Below are 20,166 nucleotides of genomic sequence, written 5' to 3'. Positions count from 1 at the left end.
AAATTATAATTATATATCAAATTTATGAAAACAATTCTATAGTGAACAAAATTGTAGTTTCATGAAACACAAGTTATTCTTATTTTCTCGGGTTTCTTTAAGTTATCATTTGATGCCAGAAATTGGGGACTAAACAGCTGAAGAATGCAATGTTTGCACGAAAAGACATCATTAATTTATCCAATATTGCATGTGCTATCATTACATGTCGTATTTTGCATGTCAAGAAAAGACAATATATGAGTGTCTCGTTTCAAAATGATTGAGCTACTTAGGAATTTCATACTGTTGTATCATTTGATGTACACAGATGGGGCCATTTTCTCTCGTAGTGTGGCCAATCAGGTTGAATATTAATCTATGTCTCCTTCCAGAATCAACATTAATGAATGTGAAGTCCCCAACAGTAGCAAAATTCTAATGACCCCCTTGAAATGACCTTCATCTAGCTGACCTGAGCCTTGCAGTTGAACTTGACACATCTATTCCTTTTTTAACGTTCTGTGGGCAGACACATTGATAAGTTATAATACTATAATAATTAAGTGTGAGGTGTGCAAACCACGGGCAATAAAACTGTGCCATTTAGACTTCTCACAGGGAAGCACCTTAATTAATTGGTATTTCAGAAAAACACTCACAATAAAAAATTATTTGCTTCAACAGACAGTTCCTGATATGCCCTCACTACTTCCAAATGTTATATAACATTTACACTGTCTCAGTTGTTCATATTCCTTACAGCAAGTACCATTAACACCAACACGGAATAGCAAAACAACCACATACAATCTATACACGTATAACTAAAAACATGTCTTCTGCATGTCAAAACACATGGGGAGACTCTGATTGAAGACTTTATAGATTGACTATGTAAGCAGCTATAGTCACACTTATCTAAATACCACAAAGAAATCAGCAGACATTTGTTAGTAACTGTGAACAGCAATAGTTAGTGGTGGAATATTCTTGTATTGTGTAAATTTTAAATCATTTTTTGTCAGTGATTGGATCACTTTAATCAACATCAAAATAAGATGGGCAAAATCAAAATCAACGGATTGAGTTTACATAGAGGAAATGACCTGCAGTAAATATGAACAGAATGTCAGATACAGCATTCATCCCATTGAGCACCCTCAGGGCATTTAGAAAACTGGGAAAAGGGGGCGGTTTTGAGAACTTTGTTTTGAAATATTTCCAGTAATATTTGGACTTTGAGAATGTTTAAATAGATATTAAATTCTAAATGAATTATTGATACACTTTCATTTACCATTCAAATCTTCTTTATCAATTCAAATCATCCAAACAGAGTAAATACACAAAGATATAGCAGCTACACCAGGATAAGGTGGGTTGTACTGTATTTAAATGGGAGAGGCTATTAATTTTTATGAGTTGAAAAAGTCCCATGGAGTGCAGGGTAGGATGTATAAGGTATATTCTTATCTCTGCTACATGAATTGAACTAGTTTGAGTGTCGTCTGCAATGGCATCATTAATCATGATATAATTATCAAATGAACCATGCAGGCGTAAATACACAAAAGGAATACACAACTTAAATTCAAAGCCCTCAGGTGTAAAAAGACAGACAAACGGACAGACAGTCAATGGACAAAGCCATTCCTACTGCGTTGCTGTAGTTTACAGGTGCCCTAGAGATGAACAATATTCTATATTCTGCTTTAAAACTTTTTTTTTTTTTTTAAATTGTTTTCATCATTTTCAACAAATACATATACACCTTTTACTCACTCTCATACATATTAAAGAAAGCGATATAGACAATTACATGTATATTCTAGTACTTATTGTTAAAAAAAGAAAGAAGAAATGCTGTTATCATTAATTAAAAAGACATTTCCATTTATACCATTTCCTTTTGTAAAATATTTGTTCTGTAAGTTTTTCCTCCAAAATGTAGTAATCATATAAACATTTCAAAACATCATCAAAAACAATATTGACATTCTTTCTTGAATATTGGAATATGTATATTCTGCTTTAAAACTAGCTTGAGCGGGGGGTGGGGGTAATAGGGCAGTACTCAGAGCACTAATTAATCCTCGTTTGTAGGCCTCACCCCAAATGCAGTAATTACTTGTTACAGTACTATTATATATATTATAAGTACACTGCCACTGATAACCCCTGCACTTTTTATGCCACTGATAACCCCTGCACTACTTATGCCACTGATAACCCCTGCACTACTTATGCCACTGATAACCCCTGCACTACTTACAAACAAGGCTATATAACCAACATATAATCTAAATGATATTATCCTTGTGGCTTTGACCTTTTCTAATGATCTTCCTAGAATCATAACATCTTTTCTTGCTAGTACATACTTTCAAAAGTTATGACCCAGCCCCCCCCCCCCCCCAAAAAAAAAAACCAACCAACTATATACTGACAAATCCATCTGAAGACTAATTCAAATTTCACATTTCAGTTAAACTTTGATTATATCTCAACCAATAATTTCTCGAATACCATGCATATGAATATAAAGTCAGTGATCAAGTGAGAACAACTACATTTAACCTCAATATCTCGAACCCTCAGATATATGTCTCAAAGTTTTCTCTCAACCCCATCAAGTTCGACTTAGGTATATAATCTCTTCCACAATTTGAAATAAAAAACTACGTGGCCTAAATCAGAATATCATTTGTTTCCCCTTTTTTGACCAATCTGCTGCCATGATAAAGAAAGTACATCACAATTTCTCAAAGTATTCAATTTTTCTATAGGATTGTTACTTGTGTGAATATGTCTCTAGAGATTAAATTTTCATTCAATGCCATTACACATATATTCTTTTCATCAAATAATGAAATATTTTCCCTACCATAGGATAAAACAGTGAATAGCAGAGGGGATCGAATAAACACTATTCCAATTTAGGCTTTTTTGAACTACAATATTTCTAGAAGAAACGCCTATGTGGATAGATGCAGAAACATTGTCCTTCCTCAGCATTATAATTACTCTCTAAACTTCATTAGCAAGGGGTATCAATATATCATTTGACAAGGGTCATTATATATGTCTTTACACAATGTCTAAAAGAAAATTAATCTTCAAAGTCACACACAGCAGTTGATAACAGTGAGAATTAGGCCTGATTATATATCTTTCTTTCATGTAAATGAATGCACTATCTTTTGACAAAAAAAAAAAGAAGTTGGAATGTTTCCATTTCCTTGTACTGTTAATGAAACAGAAAAGCTGATAACTCAGTCACTGGAATTAAATTTCTTAGAAATAGATAATGGCAGGGGGAAAAAAGAAGGAAGCTCAGTTGCTCTTCCAATCCCCGGCTTTATCAAATTCTCTGCAGTCAACAGCAATTAACTTATTTCCATTACAACCCAAAAAGTCTGAAAAACGTAAACAAACCTTGGGAGCAACAAGTAAAGATTGACGTATATCAGCCCTATATATGGACCAATGGTCAGTCCTGTGTCTATCAAAATTGTGAACATAACTACGACTCAAACTGAACAGGTCAGATAATCATTTCGGGTGATAGTTTAATGAGTGGCAACCTTAATGATCCCATGGTCCCTTTCACGGAGGACCATAAACAGCTTAAAGTTCTGTTTAAATGCAATGATGAGTGTGCCATATAATTCAATCATTATCCTGCCTAAGCTAAGGGACTGCAATTATCTGAAAAACATGGCATAAAACCTTCCTTTTCCTTTGAACTTTTATCGCCTGCCTAAATCCAACTTACAATAGTTATCTTAAATTGCAAATGGACCTTAAAAATGGTCTGATAATTAAGATTGCACACAAAAAACACCTATTAAAAAATGGTCTGATAAAAATCCTACCATTCCAGAGATTCTTTAATACAAATAGATTTTTTTCTTATCAGGTTAGATAGTGAACATTAAATTGAGGTTCTAAAATTGAACAGAGAGGTTCTAAAATTGAATAATTAGATTCATTAACTGTCATCTTGTTTCTAATTCCATTTCCAGAATAAAACATACCCCCCCCCCCCAAAATAATTTTTTTTTGAAATGTTTACAGGTAAAACATCCTTTGATCGTATTCCAATACCCACTAGCCAACAGATGACCTATAAAAGAGCTCTGAATGATATCACACACCTCCACGGTGACACCTTTTGCCTAAAACCTGCCAGAAGTTTTTACTTCTCACACTTGTAGCTGGTCTACAGCCATTGAAAAACAATAAAAAAGCTAACACCATGAATCCTACATGGCTGATCAAGACAACACACATCAGTCTTACCTGAGAGTCCCAATCCATTAAACAGTTCCCTGTTGTACAAATTGTCCAAATCTGGGCTGTATAGTTTCTGACCCTCAGAGGTATCTTTCTTACACTTCTTTATCCACAAAACATGAAAAGAATTTACATCCACATGCTAAAGTGTGTTAATGTCACAATGCACAAGAATTGCCCCCTCCGTAATTATTCGTTTCAAATCAATAAATGTTTTTATTTTTCACAGGCCCAGCGAAGCAGAAAGAATGGTGTCAATCTAATTACATCACCACCAAGAAGTTAATGTGAAAGATATGGATTGCAGCAAAACGAGAAAAAGACCAGATAAAACAAAAACAGAGCAAAAATGAATCATCCGATGCATGGATCTACTGTAACGCAATAATCCGATTCTGCCAAAATTCACATGATGGAGCAAGAATTAGATTCCAAGGGTTTCCCCCAGCACCAAAGTCATATGATGTTATAAGCTCAGAGAGAGACACCAAAAGTCGCCAGGTATCTAACATAACAATGTCATTGTCACAAAATCTTTTTTTTCTGATTTAAATGCACAAGATGACAGGAGATAATGTATGGATTGCCTCCACGCGGGATTCACCAAGCGTGTCATCGCAGTAAGGCACAGTACACACTGTAAATAATATCCTGCTTATCTTCTATCATCTTTGTGTTCTACCTTCAGGCCAAAGTAGTTAATTATTAGCTTCTTCATTGTGTGAAAGCAGAGATAAGACTGATGAATTCTTCATTTTTGCATATTTCAATCTTTTTGAACCTTCACCAAATTATGTGTCTGTTCTGTGATAAAAAAAAAAAAAGAAAGGTAAAATTATCATGATGGTTTTAATTGTCTAGATATTATCACCTCCCCTTTCTCTCCTGAAGGACAAGGTGTTAAATGGCGTTAATAATAGTCCAACACATTTATTGTCCAGATGACGGTGTAGCTTTGAGATTGCTATGCAACTATTTTCATCAGAATGCATTAATATCCACAGCTAGGTAACTAATATTTTGCCAAGGATATCAAGAAAAGCAATATTTACATCAGTGTATGTCACTCTTGTCATTAGTAAGCATTATATTTTGTGCATTCTCAGTTGTCCTGGATTTCCAGAGTACCCCTATCCCATGAATATAAAACCTCAACTACAAACACAATTATACATACCATAACATTTCAATGTATGAAAATCATATCCACAAAATTACACCCCAATACAACTGCAAAATATGCATGTATGTCAGCTAATCTGAATCTGGCAATGCATTGTGAACAAGCATACAAGAAAAATACAGGTTGAATTTGTATCACATTTTCACAAAAGATGAGTTTAATGACAATTAAATTTTGAAAGTGATCTGTTCATCATCCGAGAAGAATGAGAATGTTCCACTACACCATTATAGCATTTTGATGAGGTCAGTAGATGTCTTTATTGACCTGATGAGAGTATATATTGACTGAGGATGAGATCTGAGGTCAACATACTCTCAACAGGTTGATAAAAACATATTGACCATTATCAAAATAAAGTATTTTTTATATTCAGTTAGTTCCATTAAACAAGAGCATTCAGAAAACAATCTTCTCACCAATACTCCCCTGAATCTCTTAGTCTCATCAACTGGCCGTGTGCACGGATTGTTCCCGAAATTAATCTACTCTTAATTTGGGGTGAAACAATACATCGCGATGCAGCCAGATCGCGATGTAGCAGTCTCGATTCAATGTTCGATTTATTCTGGGTCTGTTTCGGTTCAATACGGCTCTCAAACTATAGCCCACAGGGTTTTTAATAACACGGCTTCTAATTGGCCAATGGACTTGAAGATTGCCAAATCAACGTACAAGTAGACTATTGTATCAAAATGGACGCAGTCATGTTGAAAAATGCACCTCCAATGTATAAATCGTGGGTATGGTGACACTTTGGATTTAGAACAAGTGATAAAACTATGGCAACGTGTCAAATGTTTGAAAGATGTAGCCGTGAAAACAGGAAGTACTACGAATCTTGCAACACATTTGCAAAGGAAGCATGACATTCATGGATCGAAACTTACTAAAGTTACTTCCAACGTGACGGTAACAAGCAGAGCTGACGATGAGCGTCGAGAATCCCAAAAAGCTGGTACAAGTAAAGATGCTAATTCTCAGAAAACGCAGAGATCTGCGTCTGACTGATATTTTCAGAGGAAACTTCGGGAAGGATCACCCCCGGGCACAGGCGATTACCAAGGCCATCAGATATTTCATTGCCAGTGACATGCGGCCGTATTCTGTCGTTCAAAAGGAAGGTTTCAAACATTTAGTAAATACTCTTTGAAGAATTTGGTATATGCTAATTTATCAAATTGAAAATCATCGAATCGAGACTAAAGTATCAAAAATCGAATTGAATCGAGAAGGTACTGTACTGTTTCACCCCTACTGTTAATTTCCAGTCATCAACTTTAAGCTGTGATTTCATGTAATCTCTTCTTGAATACTTCAATACACAATGATACTGTCACATACATCAAACACTGTCACATACATCAAACACTGTCACATACACCAAACACTGTCACATACATCAACACTGTCACATACATCAACACTGTCACATACACCAAACACTGTCACATACATCAAACACTGTCACATACATCAACACTGTCACATACACCAACACTGTCACATACATCAAACACTGTCACAAACATCAAACACTGTCACATACATCAAACACTGTCACATACATCAACACTGTCACATACACCAAACACTGTCACATACACCAACACTGTCACATACACCAAACACTGTCACATACATCAACACTGTCACATACATCAACACTGTCACATACACCAAACACTGTCACATACATCAACACTGTCACATACATCAAACACTGTCACATACATCAACACTGTCACATACATCAACACTGTCACATACATCAACACAATCATTGACATTGGCACACATCAACAATGTAATGCACATCCCTATTGTCACACATACACATTATCACCTTACCAGAACGTCAAACCTAAGATGATAACATGGGTAGCAATTGCTCCTAAATACCAAAATGCTCAACATTTAGAAGAGAGAATTACAGGCTTTTTTCTAGATATGACCTTAAAAACTGAGGTCCCATGTGGTAGTGGCAGGCGTTGGAACGATAAAGAACTCTCACTTAGCTATGATGGCATTGAGCGCTAAGCATGGCTATAGAGCATTTGTTTCACGACTAGAGAGGTTGCTAGTTGAAACTCGCTTTTGCTATGACCATGTCAAATATAGGCAGTGATTGCCCCTTCACCAAAAACTTGGCAGTCCTATGTGTGGCAGGCATTGAAACGTTAAAAAACCCTCACTGCTACCACTCTACATAGGATTTGAGGTTCTTTGCCTACAGCTGGTGATGTCTCTACAAGACTGAAAAATTCTCCAAGGGACGTAAAACAACAAACAAAACCCTCACTCATGAACTGCACCAAATCAGCAGACATTCATTCCTATCATCACTGTACACGGTGACTGACTGTACACCGTCTTCTGTCCTCTGGTCTAAAGAGGTCAAACAGAAGGCCCATGGACTTAAACTCTCATCTCAGTAACAGCTTTCAATTCCTATCAAAACTTAAAATTGAATGTCAGACTAAAAAATTTGATCATTCAGAAAACAAATGCTTCCAATGAATGTTACAGTCATTCTCTAGTCAAAAAGAGCATAATAATTACTTTGGTCATTATGAAGCAATTCTGATGACAATTTAACTACACACACATACTGTGTATCTTACAGAGCTTGTATGCGCATTCATTATCTTTACACCCAGGGCTTGAGATCTATATTTGGTCAGAAAGAAAATGAATAATGCTGGAGAATTAGTATTGGTGAGCTTACAATATGTCTGCAAGACCTCTACAAGCACTGAAGATCAGCTAGCATTTTAAGCATATCTATCATGAGATTTTAACATATTTAAGGTATTTTAAAAATAATCATCCCATCCTGAGGCTTTAATTAACTGAAGTTTTACTAAACGCATCACTTTCGCCAAGAAAGTCATGTTTTCTATCCTTTATACTTGTATGTGTTTGTACGTATACACACGTTTTTCCGTGGAAAAAATTACAGCCAACCATCTAAATTTTCCCAAAGACATGTTTGATTACTGGTAAGACCTGACTAAATTGTGCAAGCGATCTGTTCAACAAAACAGTAGCAGAAAAAGCGAGATTGATGGGGAGTTTTGTTGGATAGTTTCTAAACAGTTATTGACACAATGCTTGTCTTGGTTGCCTAGTGGTCGTTTGGCACTATCTTCGCAACAGAAGTACCATGTCAAGGTAAGAGTTGGCATGATAAGTAACTCTCACTTGTATAGCTAGTACAGACTGCCTTGAGTTTAAAAAATTGTGGCACTTGGAAAATACCGCTATTAAACCATGATGTCCAAATACATGTATGAGCATGAGGTTCTTCAATGTGGTGTAAAATAACAAATTAAACAGCAAAGTCTAATTAAATTTAATTGTAGATAGGTCGGAGCGACACCAATGCCCCCACCTAAGGGCCATAACTCTGTTAAAAGTTATTTGACCTGACCCATGTAAGTACTTGACCTGCACATTCTCATGATATACCCTTCTCTCAAATCTAAATTCAAAATGTCCATGCATGAGCAGAAATTGAATTGAAGTCCAAGGGGCATAACTCTATCATACATTATTTGACCAGAAACCACCTAATAAACTGACCCTCATAATCTCATGATGTATTTATATCCCAAAGTTCACAATTCAAAACATCCTTGTATGACTGAGAAACTGTGAATAATGTTTGGACTTTTTCATAGTGGCTCTAATCTTCCAAAAATTATTCAACTGGAATCAAATATGAACTTGACCTGCATTTTTTCAGGATGAATTTATACCCTAAATTTCAATTAAAAATGTCCATGTATGACCATGAAAATGAGTGGATACTATAAATTGTTTAAAAATTTCAAATAAACTATGCTAAAAATCATTCAACCATGTAGAACCAAATGAGAATTTGACCTGTGTAAATTTATAATGTATCTATATACATACCAAATTTCATTTGAATGTGTGCATCTGTAGCAGAGATAATCATATGACTGTATGACAGAATGATGGAAGGGTGGTAAGGATATAACATTATACATGTATTACCCCCACCACTTCATGACAAATGTATGGGGAAAAAACCCATAGAACTAGTAACACCTGATATTTAGGCACACTACAATAGGGGACACAGGTAGTGGCTCTGGTGACCTAAACATTATTCAGTTTTGTAATTCAAGATTGCCATCCACTCTTGAAAACATTGATTGTAATTTTTAAAAGGAAAAATTGCAACAGAGAATTGACATAGCAAGGCCTTAAAGCTAGCTGAGTTAAAATGTCCTTTTATTCAAGTTCTTTAAATTTTCTTTCAAAATAAACGGTGCTAAGCACACTGTCAGTGAATATATTGTTTTCTTAATGATATTGTGGAGTAAAGTCGAGCAAAGACAAGATAATAAACATTCAAGTTAATGACATGAGGTATACATAGACACAGGTTTTGTACAATGTAAAATTAAGTATGTTAAGCCTTGCATAATTTCACCTCTCATAAGAAAATGAAAAAGAAAGAGGTATATATATATAACTACTTATCTTAATAAAAATATTGAAATTCGTTAAAAATCAACAAGTTTTTAGCTATCAAGTTGAATGAGATAGCAAGTTTATGAAAGAATCCTTCATATCAAATATCATTGAATTTCAGAACAAATGATATTCATAGCTCCCAGAGATATTGACGGCAATTTGAATAAAATTCTAACCCCATCGAGCAATATACACTGGTGAAGACATAAGTAAACAACTTCATCTAGTTCTGAGTGTTGAATGATGCAGTCAGTAATTCATTGTAACCTTGACCTAAATCAGAATACCTTAGTTTGACCCAATCCATCTGAGAGAGTGCTGTCTACATACTTCCGACATTTATCAAAGAATGACCTTTCCTCTTTCCTTTGAAGATAACAGAAAATGAATTCTAATCTCTCAATGACAGGTTCATATGAGCAGGCTTAAACAGACTTAAAATGAAAGTAGTGAAAGTTTTTTTCTGCAAGACTTTGAAACAAATTACCCTGGTATCCATCCCAATTTCGTTGTTCCTCAGTAAAGTTAATGTCATTTCATTACCGGGGCTCAGTGAGTGACTTGCAGACAGAATAACTATCGTATTCTCCATTTAACACACTGGGCGCTAAGAAAATTACAAAAAGGGTGCAGTTCACTTTTAAATCCTATTTTTTGTGTGATATTGGAACAATGTTTTAAAAGTTAACAGTACACATTACATCCAAGAAGTTAAAATTATTATAAAATCTATTTACAGTGTGACCGTTGAGACTAGCGAAGACCCATATTATCTTGCTACACGACTTTATGCATTTAATCTTCCTATTCATGAGTGAAAAGTTCTCGACAGGGACGTTAAACAATATAAAATCAATCAATCATTTAACGCAGGAAATATAACGTTGTCGATGTAAACAGCTAGTGCATCATATAACATTATATTAACTGTGATGTTTCTTTCTTTCAAACCAATCAATAACAAAAACATACGAAGGTATTGAGAAAGCTTGTCTGGAATTTAATACCGTTTGTGGTACTTTAATTCCTAACTATTTATTTGTTTTATCTACAGGGTTGTCCATGAAATATACCGCAGTGATGGCAACATTTTTGCAGAAGCATTACAGGTAATACTCATCATTTTTCAGCTGATGAAAAGCAAATCAAGTGACTCAAATGTGTAATCATTGGAGTGGGCTCATCGAGAAAGAAGCTCCGATGCTTGCTATTAAGTAATATAAAATAGTCACAGTATGATATCTTTTCCAAAGAAAAATCCAGGCAACTAATATGGGAAACTGAAAACTAAAACTAATAAACAGATTGAAAATCAACATCTTGTATGGCATTATAATGGAATTTATCTTCCTTGCAATTATATAAGCCAGATTTTGTTGATATTTTAACAAATGTGATTTGCATTTGTGAAAATTATACCCTAGCTGTACCACTCATGAAATGAGTTCCATATCCAATACAAAACATTGAAGATCCTCCATGTTGAATATTCTCCATGTTAGATATTTTGTACATTGCTGGTTGATTTCTGTGACTTAATTAGTCAGAAATATTAGAAGGACTAGAAACCCGTAACAACGAACAACTCCACTGGGAATTAAAACTTCCCCGTAAGCTGTACCATACAGACGGACCAACGGACATATGACATTTTTAAGAAATAGCTGGAGTGAGTATAGACAACATAATGGGAAAAGGGGTAAAATGCAAACTGAAGTCAAAATGCGCATCACAGTATGCTGTGAACCCGGTGTCTATCAATCTAAAAATAATCATACTAAGAATTTTATCCAAATACTAGTAAATAAATCTGGCTCCAGGGACACAAAACTTAGAAGAGAAATTCACTTTTGATCTACTTCTCGCTTTTATATAAGTAACATAGTGAAACAGTGAGACTGAGATCAAAAGTGAGCTCATTGAAGCTTTATGGCCAGGGAGCCTGCATGCATGCATAATCTTTTCTTTTTTTCCTTATCACATGTTCCATAATGATTCTTATACAATCTTTTTATCTAAGAAGACTGAGAATATTTACTATCTCTAAAATCACCTTTTCAAAACATTTGAATGAATTTTTACTATACCATGCCTTACTTTACAGTAGTACTCACACCATCAGGTCCATTGTAATTCAATCTTTATCAGAAACAAAGACAGCTTCAAACTTTTTTTGACATCAAATTCTCTCTTCATTTCAAGTCTTCAATGTTGCATATATATGTTTGGAAAAACCTTGCATATTTCAATTATTACAAATATACCATGACCAAATTAAATTTTGTTCAAAGTCTGAAAAATCTTTCAAAGTTCAACATACACAATTCAACCACTCAACAACCATTAAATAGTTTATCAAAAGCTTCTATACGATTCATACATATTACATGTTGTGTAGATCTCGGCCTTGATCATGCAGGTCCTGACTTTTAATCTGCTTCATTTAATTACATCCTTATAGTTTTGCCAGGAAGTACCAGATATATCTAATGTAGAATGTGACCTTTTTTAAAATATACATCCACAGATATTTTGCAACAAGTATAAAACTTTGAATATTGAACTTCTGTCTGATTTACAAACTTTCTCAATATTTCTAAAAGATCATACAGATTGTTTTGGACTCCATAACAAAGAGCTGACACATATGTTACCACCAATCACCTTTTTTTTTCTTTAGCATGAGGTCATAGCAAAGACATGGAGTTGGGGGTGGGGGTGAGGAAGCAGGGAGAGGGTATCCCAAACATGCACATTGGTTGTCACAGTTTTATGTCCCTTAATTACCATTTTTGAATAAATTCAACGAAAACTTACCTCATTGCATGATGATGCACAATCCAAATAGCCCCTTATAAACTGAAATTGATAAATTTCAATGTTCACATAGAAAAAATATCATATCACATGAGAAATGAATCTCAAAATTCTGCATGTGTTTCTAAGCACCGAATCCCAAAGTGTATAAGGTTTGTTTGGATTTGCTTTGTGTTTTTGCAATATGAAACACATTTTTCAAAAAAGTAACCCTATCTCTTGAAAGCCTACATCTGAAAGGCATTCCAGCTTGCAGAGAGAACTTTCGCCACTACCACGACAGTATTTCTGACATCTCTTCAGTTTTGCCGTGTGATAGTGCAAAATAAAAGCTTTAAAAGATCAACCTATAGAAATCTCTCGGTCAAGGATCTGTACACCAGAAAATACACCAGTCAAACAAATCCAAGTGTCATCCGAGACACCGCAGGTTTATTATTCGTGCTTTCTCGTACATTCCAAACAATGGAAGCCCCTTGAAACTTTCTGTGCCTTGGAAATGTTCATCTGACAACCCTTAGTGCTTTCATCAACATAGCACAGTTGGATCATTCAGTTAAATTTGAAGCTCATCTTTTCTGAATAATGCTTTTCAAATTTTTTTTTAAAATTCACATGGAATATATAGTCAGCTGGAACCCTCTTTAAAATGAATAACAAAAGATTTTCTATTATGAATCATAACACAATACTTTAGTTGTTGTTGATTTAGTATATCTACTCCAGCTACAAAAATGTTACAAAGTTTGTTTTATAAACATATGTTCTATATATATGTGTGTGTGTGCATTAAACGTAAATCTTTATCAAGCAGCATGGCTTGAATACACAGCTATGAAGAAAATATGTCCAGTGGCAAAATTTACTTATCTGATATCATTTTTTTTTTTTTTAGGTGCCAAACAACAATGTAAATTTAGGTTGTATTAATTGACTACATGTATATTTAAAACCTAACACGTACCTGAACATAGTTTTCTGAAATTCTCAGAAATATACTTCCTACTGCAAGCTTTAAAGAATTCCTGTCATTGTCTACAAAGCCACAGAACACACTGGCCCTCATTGGGAGAGGTTTTCTTACAGTGATAAATTTATTGGACCCATATAGGGAAACAATTAAAAAACTAAGTTAAACATACCCAATTTCTTGTATATAATAAATATAGGAATTTGATACCTAATTCATTGAGGATTGCAGTTTGCATTTACATTTATCATGTAAATTAAGGAATTCAACTGCCGGTTATATAGATCTTAATTTGCTCAAAATTCTGTTTGATATTTATATATATATGAAGTTTATCATTTATAGGGAAATAAAAATTTAAAATAGATAATTCATCCAATCATGTTCTATATCAAAATATTTATAAAACACTTGTGAGGCAGGACTATAGAGTCTCTCTATATCTATGTGACCATTAATGCTACTCTATCTGTGCTCTAGATGCCATCTGATGTTATAGTTTCTATCAATGGAACTATTAAGAATATTTGGCATCTTGATCTAAATAATACATAAACAATCTAGAACCCTTCTAGTAATATTTAACTGTTTACATAGCTAATATATACTACAATGTTAACACCTAAGGTTCATCTGGTATGATACATTCAAAAGGACGAAAAACCGCATTCAAGTCTAATCCATCACTGTCAATCACAAGCAATATCAGCAGTTTATAAATATACATGCAGGGATATTAACTTTCAAAAACAAGATAATAATAACCGCCATTGTAGTGATTTCTAAGTGAAAGTTGGGGCCCGGCTGTACTCGGTGCAGACAGTACCATACTAAATCAGTAGAATTTATACTGGTGCCATATAAAATGATAAAACAGATGAGATACCTCTCTACAATACCAATAGTCAGCTTAACATCAGGTCTAAGGAGAGACGACTACCACTAATAAGTGAATATGTATATAAATATAATACTAATTAAAATAGATTGGGTACAGATGTATAGAGCATACTTATCAAAGTCCAAGTGTATTATCAAATCTGAAATGCTTAAAATTTGACGACTTGAAAATAATGGTGCATTAATTAAGAGACAGAATCAGAGAAACACAAAGAAGAAGGTAAAACATGTCAGGTAAACTGTTAAAGCTGTCAGAAGAAAAACACAGCTTGCCAGGAAGCGTGACTCTATGTACCCTATCCCCCTTGGTTGAAAAGATACAGCCAAGGCTTAGTTTTTGAAAAGTAGGTTAAAGTACAAGGTCATTGGATCAAAAGTCTTTGTACCAATGAAAGGTCGGGTCATATGCAGCATCCAAAATATCAAATCCCTATCCTCCTTGGTTCAAAGTTTTAGAAAAGTAGGTCAAAGTCCAAAGCTAAGAGGTCAAAAGTCTTGGTACCAAAGCCCTGGTCTTGAGGAATCTGTGTGTGAAACATTAAAGCTATACCCCCTGGTTCAAAAGACATAGACAAGGTTAAAGTTTTCCCCTTAAAAGTGACACTGACGCCTGGGTCACGGCAATTATAGCTCTCCAGAAATGTATCTCCGAAAGTTAAAGAGTATATAGAGACATGATACCCAAAATAATTTGTTATGGAATTTTGTAAAACTAGTTATGAACGTTTTTAAATATTATCAAAATTAACTCATATTTTCAACACAATTTTCCAATGAAACCATCTTTTATTTTGCATTATTCACAAACTTTACTTGAAAATTCAATAGAAAAACACTATAACCATAATGTGAAAGCCTTCAAAAGTGTTTTTTATTGGTGCATTTTGTGTATTAATGATCAATTTTATTTAGTACATTGTAACAGAAAATCACATGCAGACACAACAAAATCCCACTTCCTTTATGGTATCCAGGTATGACTTTTAAATAATTGACCTAGATTATTAAATTTCTACTTTGCAGAGTACGCGAAATATGTCGGACCGTCGGACATTTCCGGTAAAAAATGGATCGGTCCGGTAAAAGTTTGCATAAATGTCCGGTATTGTGTTTTTGTTTTGTTTATAGTATTTCCGGTATTATACTACTTCAGTTTTTCCAAATAAACGTGTACGCAAGGTAAATCTGGGTAGATATATGAATTTCAGTCGATAAAAAAATTTCCATCTTCGAAATAAAGCAGTAGGTCCGTCGATAACTGTGGTTAGTAAAATCAGGATCGGTATACGAAGTATTATTGACGCGCATGCCCTCTAAGCCAGTAATATATTTCCGGCGGGGATTATGATCCCTTACTAGCTCGGCTACTGAAATAGAAAGAATGTGCGGTTCCTGGTAGGAAATCCGTGAAACAACCCGTTCTTACAGAGAAAGTTGCCGTTAAGAAGTGTGAGGAAACAAAGCGACAAAGAAAATGTTAGCGTGCATGCAGGAGAACTGGTCCTGATTTTGAATACAATAATCCTGGTCTCATATTTTGCATCTGGTGCAGAAAAAAAAAATGCAAATTGTAAGTTCGTGTCTGGCTCTGATAATTATAGAATTGATTCTGTAAAAGAACACGAAAGTAGTAAATGGTGTAACCACTTTGCGCAAAAGTAATAACCAGCTGATAAGTACCAGTGACCGCCTGAGACGTTCAGAAAGTGTGAATGAGCTAGTGAATATATACCCTTGTTTTTATCTTTATTAAGATGAGAGCGATTATGAAGAACTAGAAGAATCAGAATTGGAGGATTCTGAGGATACTGACTGTGAAATGACAGAATTGGAAGTTGAAAGAAAGCTAAACTTGTTTTGTTATATTCATTAAAAATGTTTAAACTTGAAATGTCAAATCATGTTGAATCAATCCTACACAGCATTTGGGCTAGTAAAATCTTATTTGGGCTACCAAATTTTGTACTCTCACTTGCCCTATAGGCTCGTAGTCAGAAATATTAAGCGCAAAGACTGACTTTTGCTTATTAGAAAATTAGGTCTGGTAAAATTATTTTTGGTCTGGTAAAGCTAGATTGTTTACCAGACCCGCCCGAATGTCTGGTAAAATTAAAAATCATTTGCGTACACTGCTTTGTGAATTTTACTTCCATTAAATGTTCTGACTTGTGAAATACTGACCTGAAAGAATCTCTCACCGATCCCTACACGGCTAATAAACTGATAATCAAGTCATCGATTGTTGCTTCACAGCTAATAAACTGATAATCGAATCACTGATTGTGTTGCTACACAGCTAATAAACTGATAATCAAGTCACCGATTGTGTTGCTACACAGCTAATAAACTGATAATCAAGTCACCGATTGTGTTGCTACACTGCTAATAAACTGATAATCAAGTCACCGATTGTGTTGCTACACTGCTAATAAACTGATAATCAAGTCACTGATTGTGTTGCTACACTGCTAATAAACTGATAATCAAGTCACCGATTGTGTTGCTACACTGCTAATAAACTGATAATCAAGTCACTGATTGTGTTGCTACACTGCTAATAAACTGATAATCATGTCACCGAGTGTATCCCTACACTGCTAATAAATAAATTGATCTAAAGAAATTAACAAAAATAATACTGTAGCATTGAGTGAAAATTCTTTATAGAAATTTTGTACATAAACACAGGTGTACAATTTCTTTCAGATGGTTATCAAAAATCCTCAAATAGATGTTTGGTTTTACATCACTGTTCAAGTTTTTGCTATTTTTGTTGTAATATTGATAACAGTATCATTAATAGTACATATACTACATCAAACATTTCAATAATCAGTTGGTATGGTACCTTTTCATGCTCACAGTACCCTAGATTTTGTAATATACAAATGTTTTAAAAAATGTTATCAATTGGTAATGTTTACTGACACATGAGCGTTTCATATTTGTCTCTAAATCAGAGCATTCTCCATTATCATAAATGGATTTAAGAATATCTACAGTAACAGCTAGAATACCTGAAAGCAGTACTCTGATTTGAAATTTATCAGAAACAAGGAAGATTATTCGTGAATGCAGAAATAGAATTCCAAGCTAAAAAAAAAATATTTTGCTTTTCAGAGAATTATGATCATGCAAACAATCTATAGATCTCTGTGTGTAATTAACCTTGAACCAAACTGAACAAGCCATTATAGGACTGATATTTTACACCCACAGAAAAAGATTTTATTTGTGGATATAAAGATGTCAAACTCGATGATAAAAAGAAGTGTCCTACATAATTTTGATAATGCATTTCATCAACCTTAGGTTGGATAGCATAATTCCACACTCTTTGAATGATAGGGAGAGGAAAGCTTTATCACCAACCATTTCGAGTCCTGATTTTGCGTCAGTGCTTTACCGTAAAATGAAAATGTCTATCTGATACAAGTTTTACATCCCATTTCCATAAACAGCTTGTTTGGAGCTGCTTTGCTCAATATGGTCTGACAGTGTTTTCCACTACCCACACAAGATTTGTCCATTGAAGCCAGATTTAGTACTTCTCCACAAGCAGACAACTCCTTCCTATTTCCAGAATAGGACACACTTAATTGCTTTGAATTTGAAAACAGATAGACAGCCAGTAGCATTTATTTCCAAGTAAATAGATTCAGAAGATCTTTTACTAAAGTTTCATAAGGTATAGGTATATATATATATATATTTTGACTTGCCTAGATGTTCGAGCGGTCTAGTGCGCTGTTTACATGCTGCTAGGAGATTTGGTTCCGCAGGTCGTGAGTTCAACCCCGGGTAGGGGCGGAAGTGGGTATCCAAATAAAGTGAAATTTTCTGTGCTTTATTTCAAAAATATTTCTTCACTTAGGGCAGTTATGTTCATTTAAGAGTTCATTGCTATTTCTGTGCTTTATATATATATATATAGATATAGATAGATAGATAGATATAATCACTTTCAACAGGCTGCAGCTGAACTAATTAAACTTCTATACAAGGTCATCTGAATTTTTCCTAGAATTTCTGTTTATATCTCTAAGCATGCCCAGTTCAGTATATCATCATGACTCCTTGGTTTCTTAATTCAAGGGAAGACAATTCATGTGCACATCTGGCCTTAATACGGTTTCCCTTGGTGGCAAGACAAACTAAACTGTTAAAAAAATCTAGTTCCTCTGTTTAAATCACCAGGTACTAGTGTTAATAATCTTTATCAATACAAGAAGAGTACATGTACTTCTCTGCAGTATTTATCAGTTCAATGCAATAGAAATCAAATACTTAATTACAGTCAGTGTTTAAGAATAGCTTTCCTTGTAGTACTCCTCCATACTCTCACAGAGTAAGAGCTAGAACTTATAATAACAAAATCAATCCATCTTCATAAGCCTCTTTCTTTTCTTAAAGGATCTCAGTTTAGCAACATGAGGTAGTGACATTCAGTCACTCAAAGGCCCCTGATTAAGGACAAATCTGATGCATGTGGCACTAAGACCTTTTTTTGACATACAACTATTTATAGGAAAATCCCAAGACATTGAACATAAGTAGTAACCGTAGTGACTGTTCCCTCAATCATCATGAGCCCAGCATTAGAAGTGAAAGTTGTGGGAATTAATCTTTTGGAGGGAACAGGAGGGAACACGGAACGTGTTATGGAATGTGCCATGCAGGGGTCACTTCAAAGTGAAAAATTCCCAAATGGGATGTACGTAAATCAACAAAAATAAAGAACAAAAACTGATCAAAAGTCATGGCAACCATTACACAGGTATTCATATTCAAAAGTGTGTGCAAAAATTATTGGATGTCATTAACGTTAATGCACATTACACCAGACATTAGGACCTGATTTTTGTGAGTATTGTCCTCTCTGTTTTGTAGGAAGTATGTTCACTATGGTGATTTCTTCAACTTTATCTTATCTTTCACAAATGATTAATGTCACAATCAAAATTCAATAATTCCTCTGCAAAACTGTTATCAAGTGTTTACACAAATGACCAGTTAAACCTGAAATGGCTGTACAAATGAAGTCATCCATAAAACCGAATACTGACGTGCCTATATATATACCCAATATTCTATGTACAACTTAATGATATAATCTACATCAGACTTATCTCCGTCCTTTCTACCTTACATCGATGGTTCAGGCTGCTGTTAATTATATGTATCATTAATCATAACACTTATAATCATTTACATGTATTTACATTCATCAATGTTTTGTCTGTAATAAACTTCTCATTTCACTACTTTCATTTTCATTTCATTCATTGAGGGCATTGATTAATTGTAACGTGCAGGTCATCTTTGACAACTTGACATATATTTAAAGCCTTATACTTCTATATTCATGAAAAGAAGTAACTCCATAATGCCCCCACTGTCTTCATGCCCCCATAATACACAACCTAAATAATAACACTATAACAATAATTTTATCAAATATGAATTTTGTGCTGGCATATAATTATATCACTCATTCCCATGTGGGTAT

The 20,166-nt window shown here is 34.4% G+C and overlaps 1 protein-coding gene and 1 long non-coding RNA gene across 23 annotated transcripts in view; one reads left to right on the top strand and one right to left on the bottom strand.

The window, feature by feature from the left end:
* Positions 1-20,166, bottom strand: part of LOC125659151 (nuclear hormone receptor HR96-like) — a 124,674-nt gene that overhangs the window by 67,894 nt on the left and 36,614 nt on the right. For 7 of the 22 annotated variants that reach the window (XM_056149551.1, XM_056149534.1, XM_048890734.2 and 4 more), the window contains one exon: positions 12,788-12,829. The exons of 8 other annotated variants lie outside the window; for them this stretch is intronic. Coding sequence is in view for 12 of the 14 variants with exons in the window: in XM_056149534.1 (XP_056005509.1) it covers positions 12,788-12,829 (42 nt within the window). In the remaining 2 variants the exon portion in view is untranslated. Of the gene's footprint in view, positions 1-4,284; positions 4,512-12,787; positions 12,830-13,751; positions 16,215-20,166 lie in introns of those variants that run through there. 7 more of the 22 variants (XM_056149537.1, XM_048890719.2, XM_056149535.1 and 4 more) reach the window with 4 other exon arrangements.
* The window catches only part of LOC125659156 (uncharacterized), a 60,041-nt gene that overhangs the window by 34,128 nt on the left and 5,747 nt on the right, over positions 1-20,166 (top strand). Inside the window, exons 4-5 of the long non-coding RNA XR_008798642.1 lie at positions 4,508-8,898; positions 11,025-11,079. This is a non-coding gene — a long non-coding RNA (uncharacterized LOC125659156). The remainder of the gene's footprint in view (positions 1-4,507; positions 8,899-11,024; positions 11,080-20,166) is intronic.

This window comes from Ostrea edulis, chromosome 9 (assembly GCF_947568905.1).
Source record: "Ostrea edulis chromosome 9, xbOstEdul1.1, whole genome shotgun sequence".
NCBI classification, from domain to species: Eukaryota; Metazoa; Mollusca; class Bivalvia; order Ostreida; family Ostreidae; genus Ostrea; species Ostrea edulis.
The sequence above is the reverse complement of the archived record's forward strand: the minus strand, read 5'-3'. Positions and strand labels throughout refer to the sequence as shown.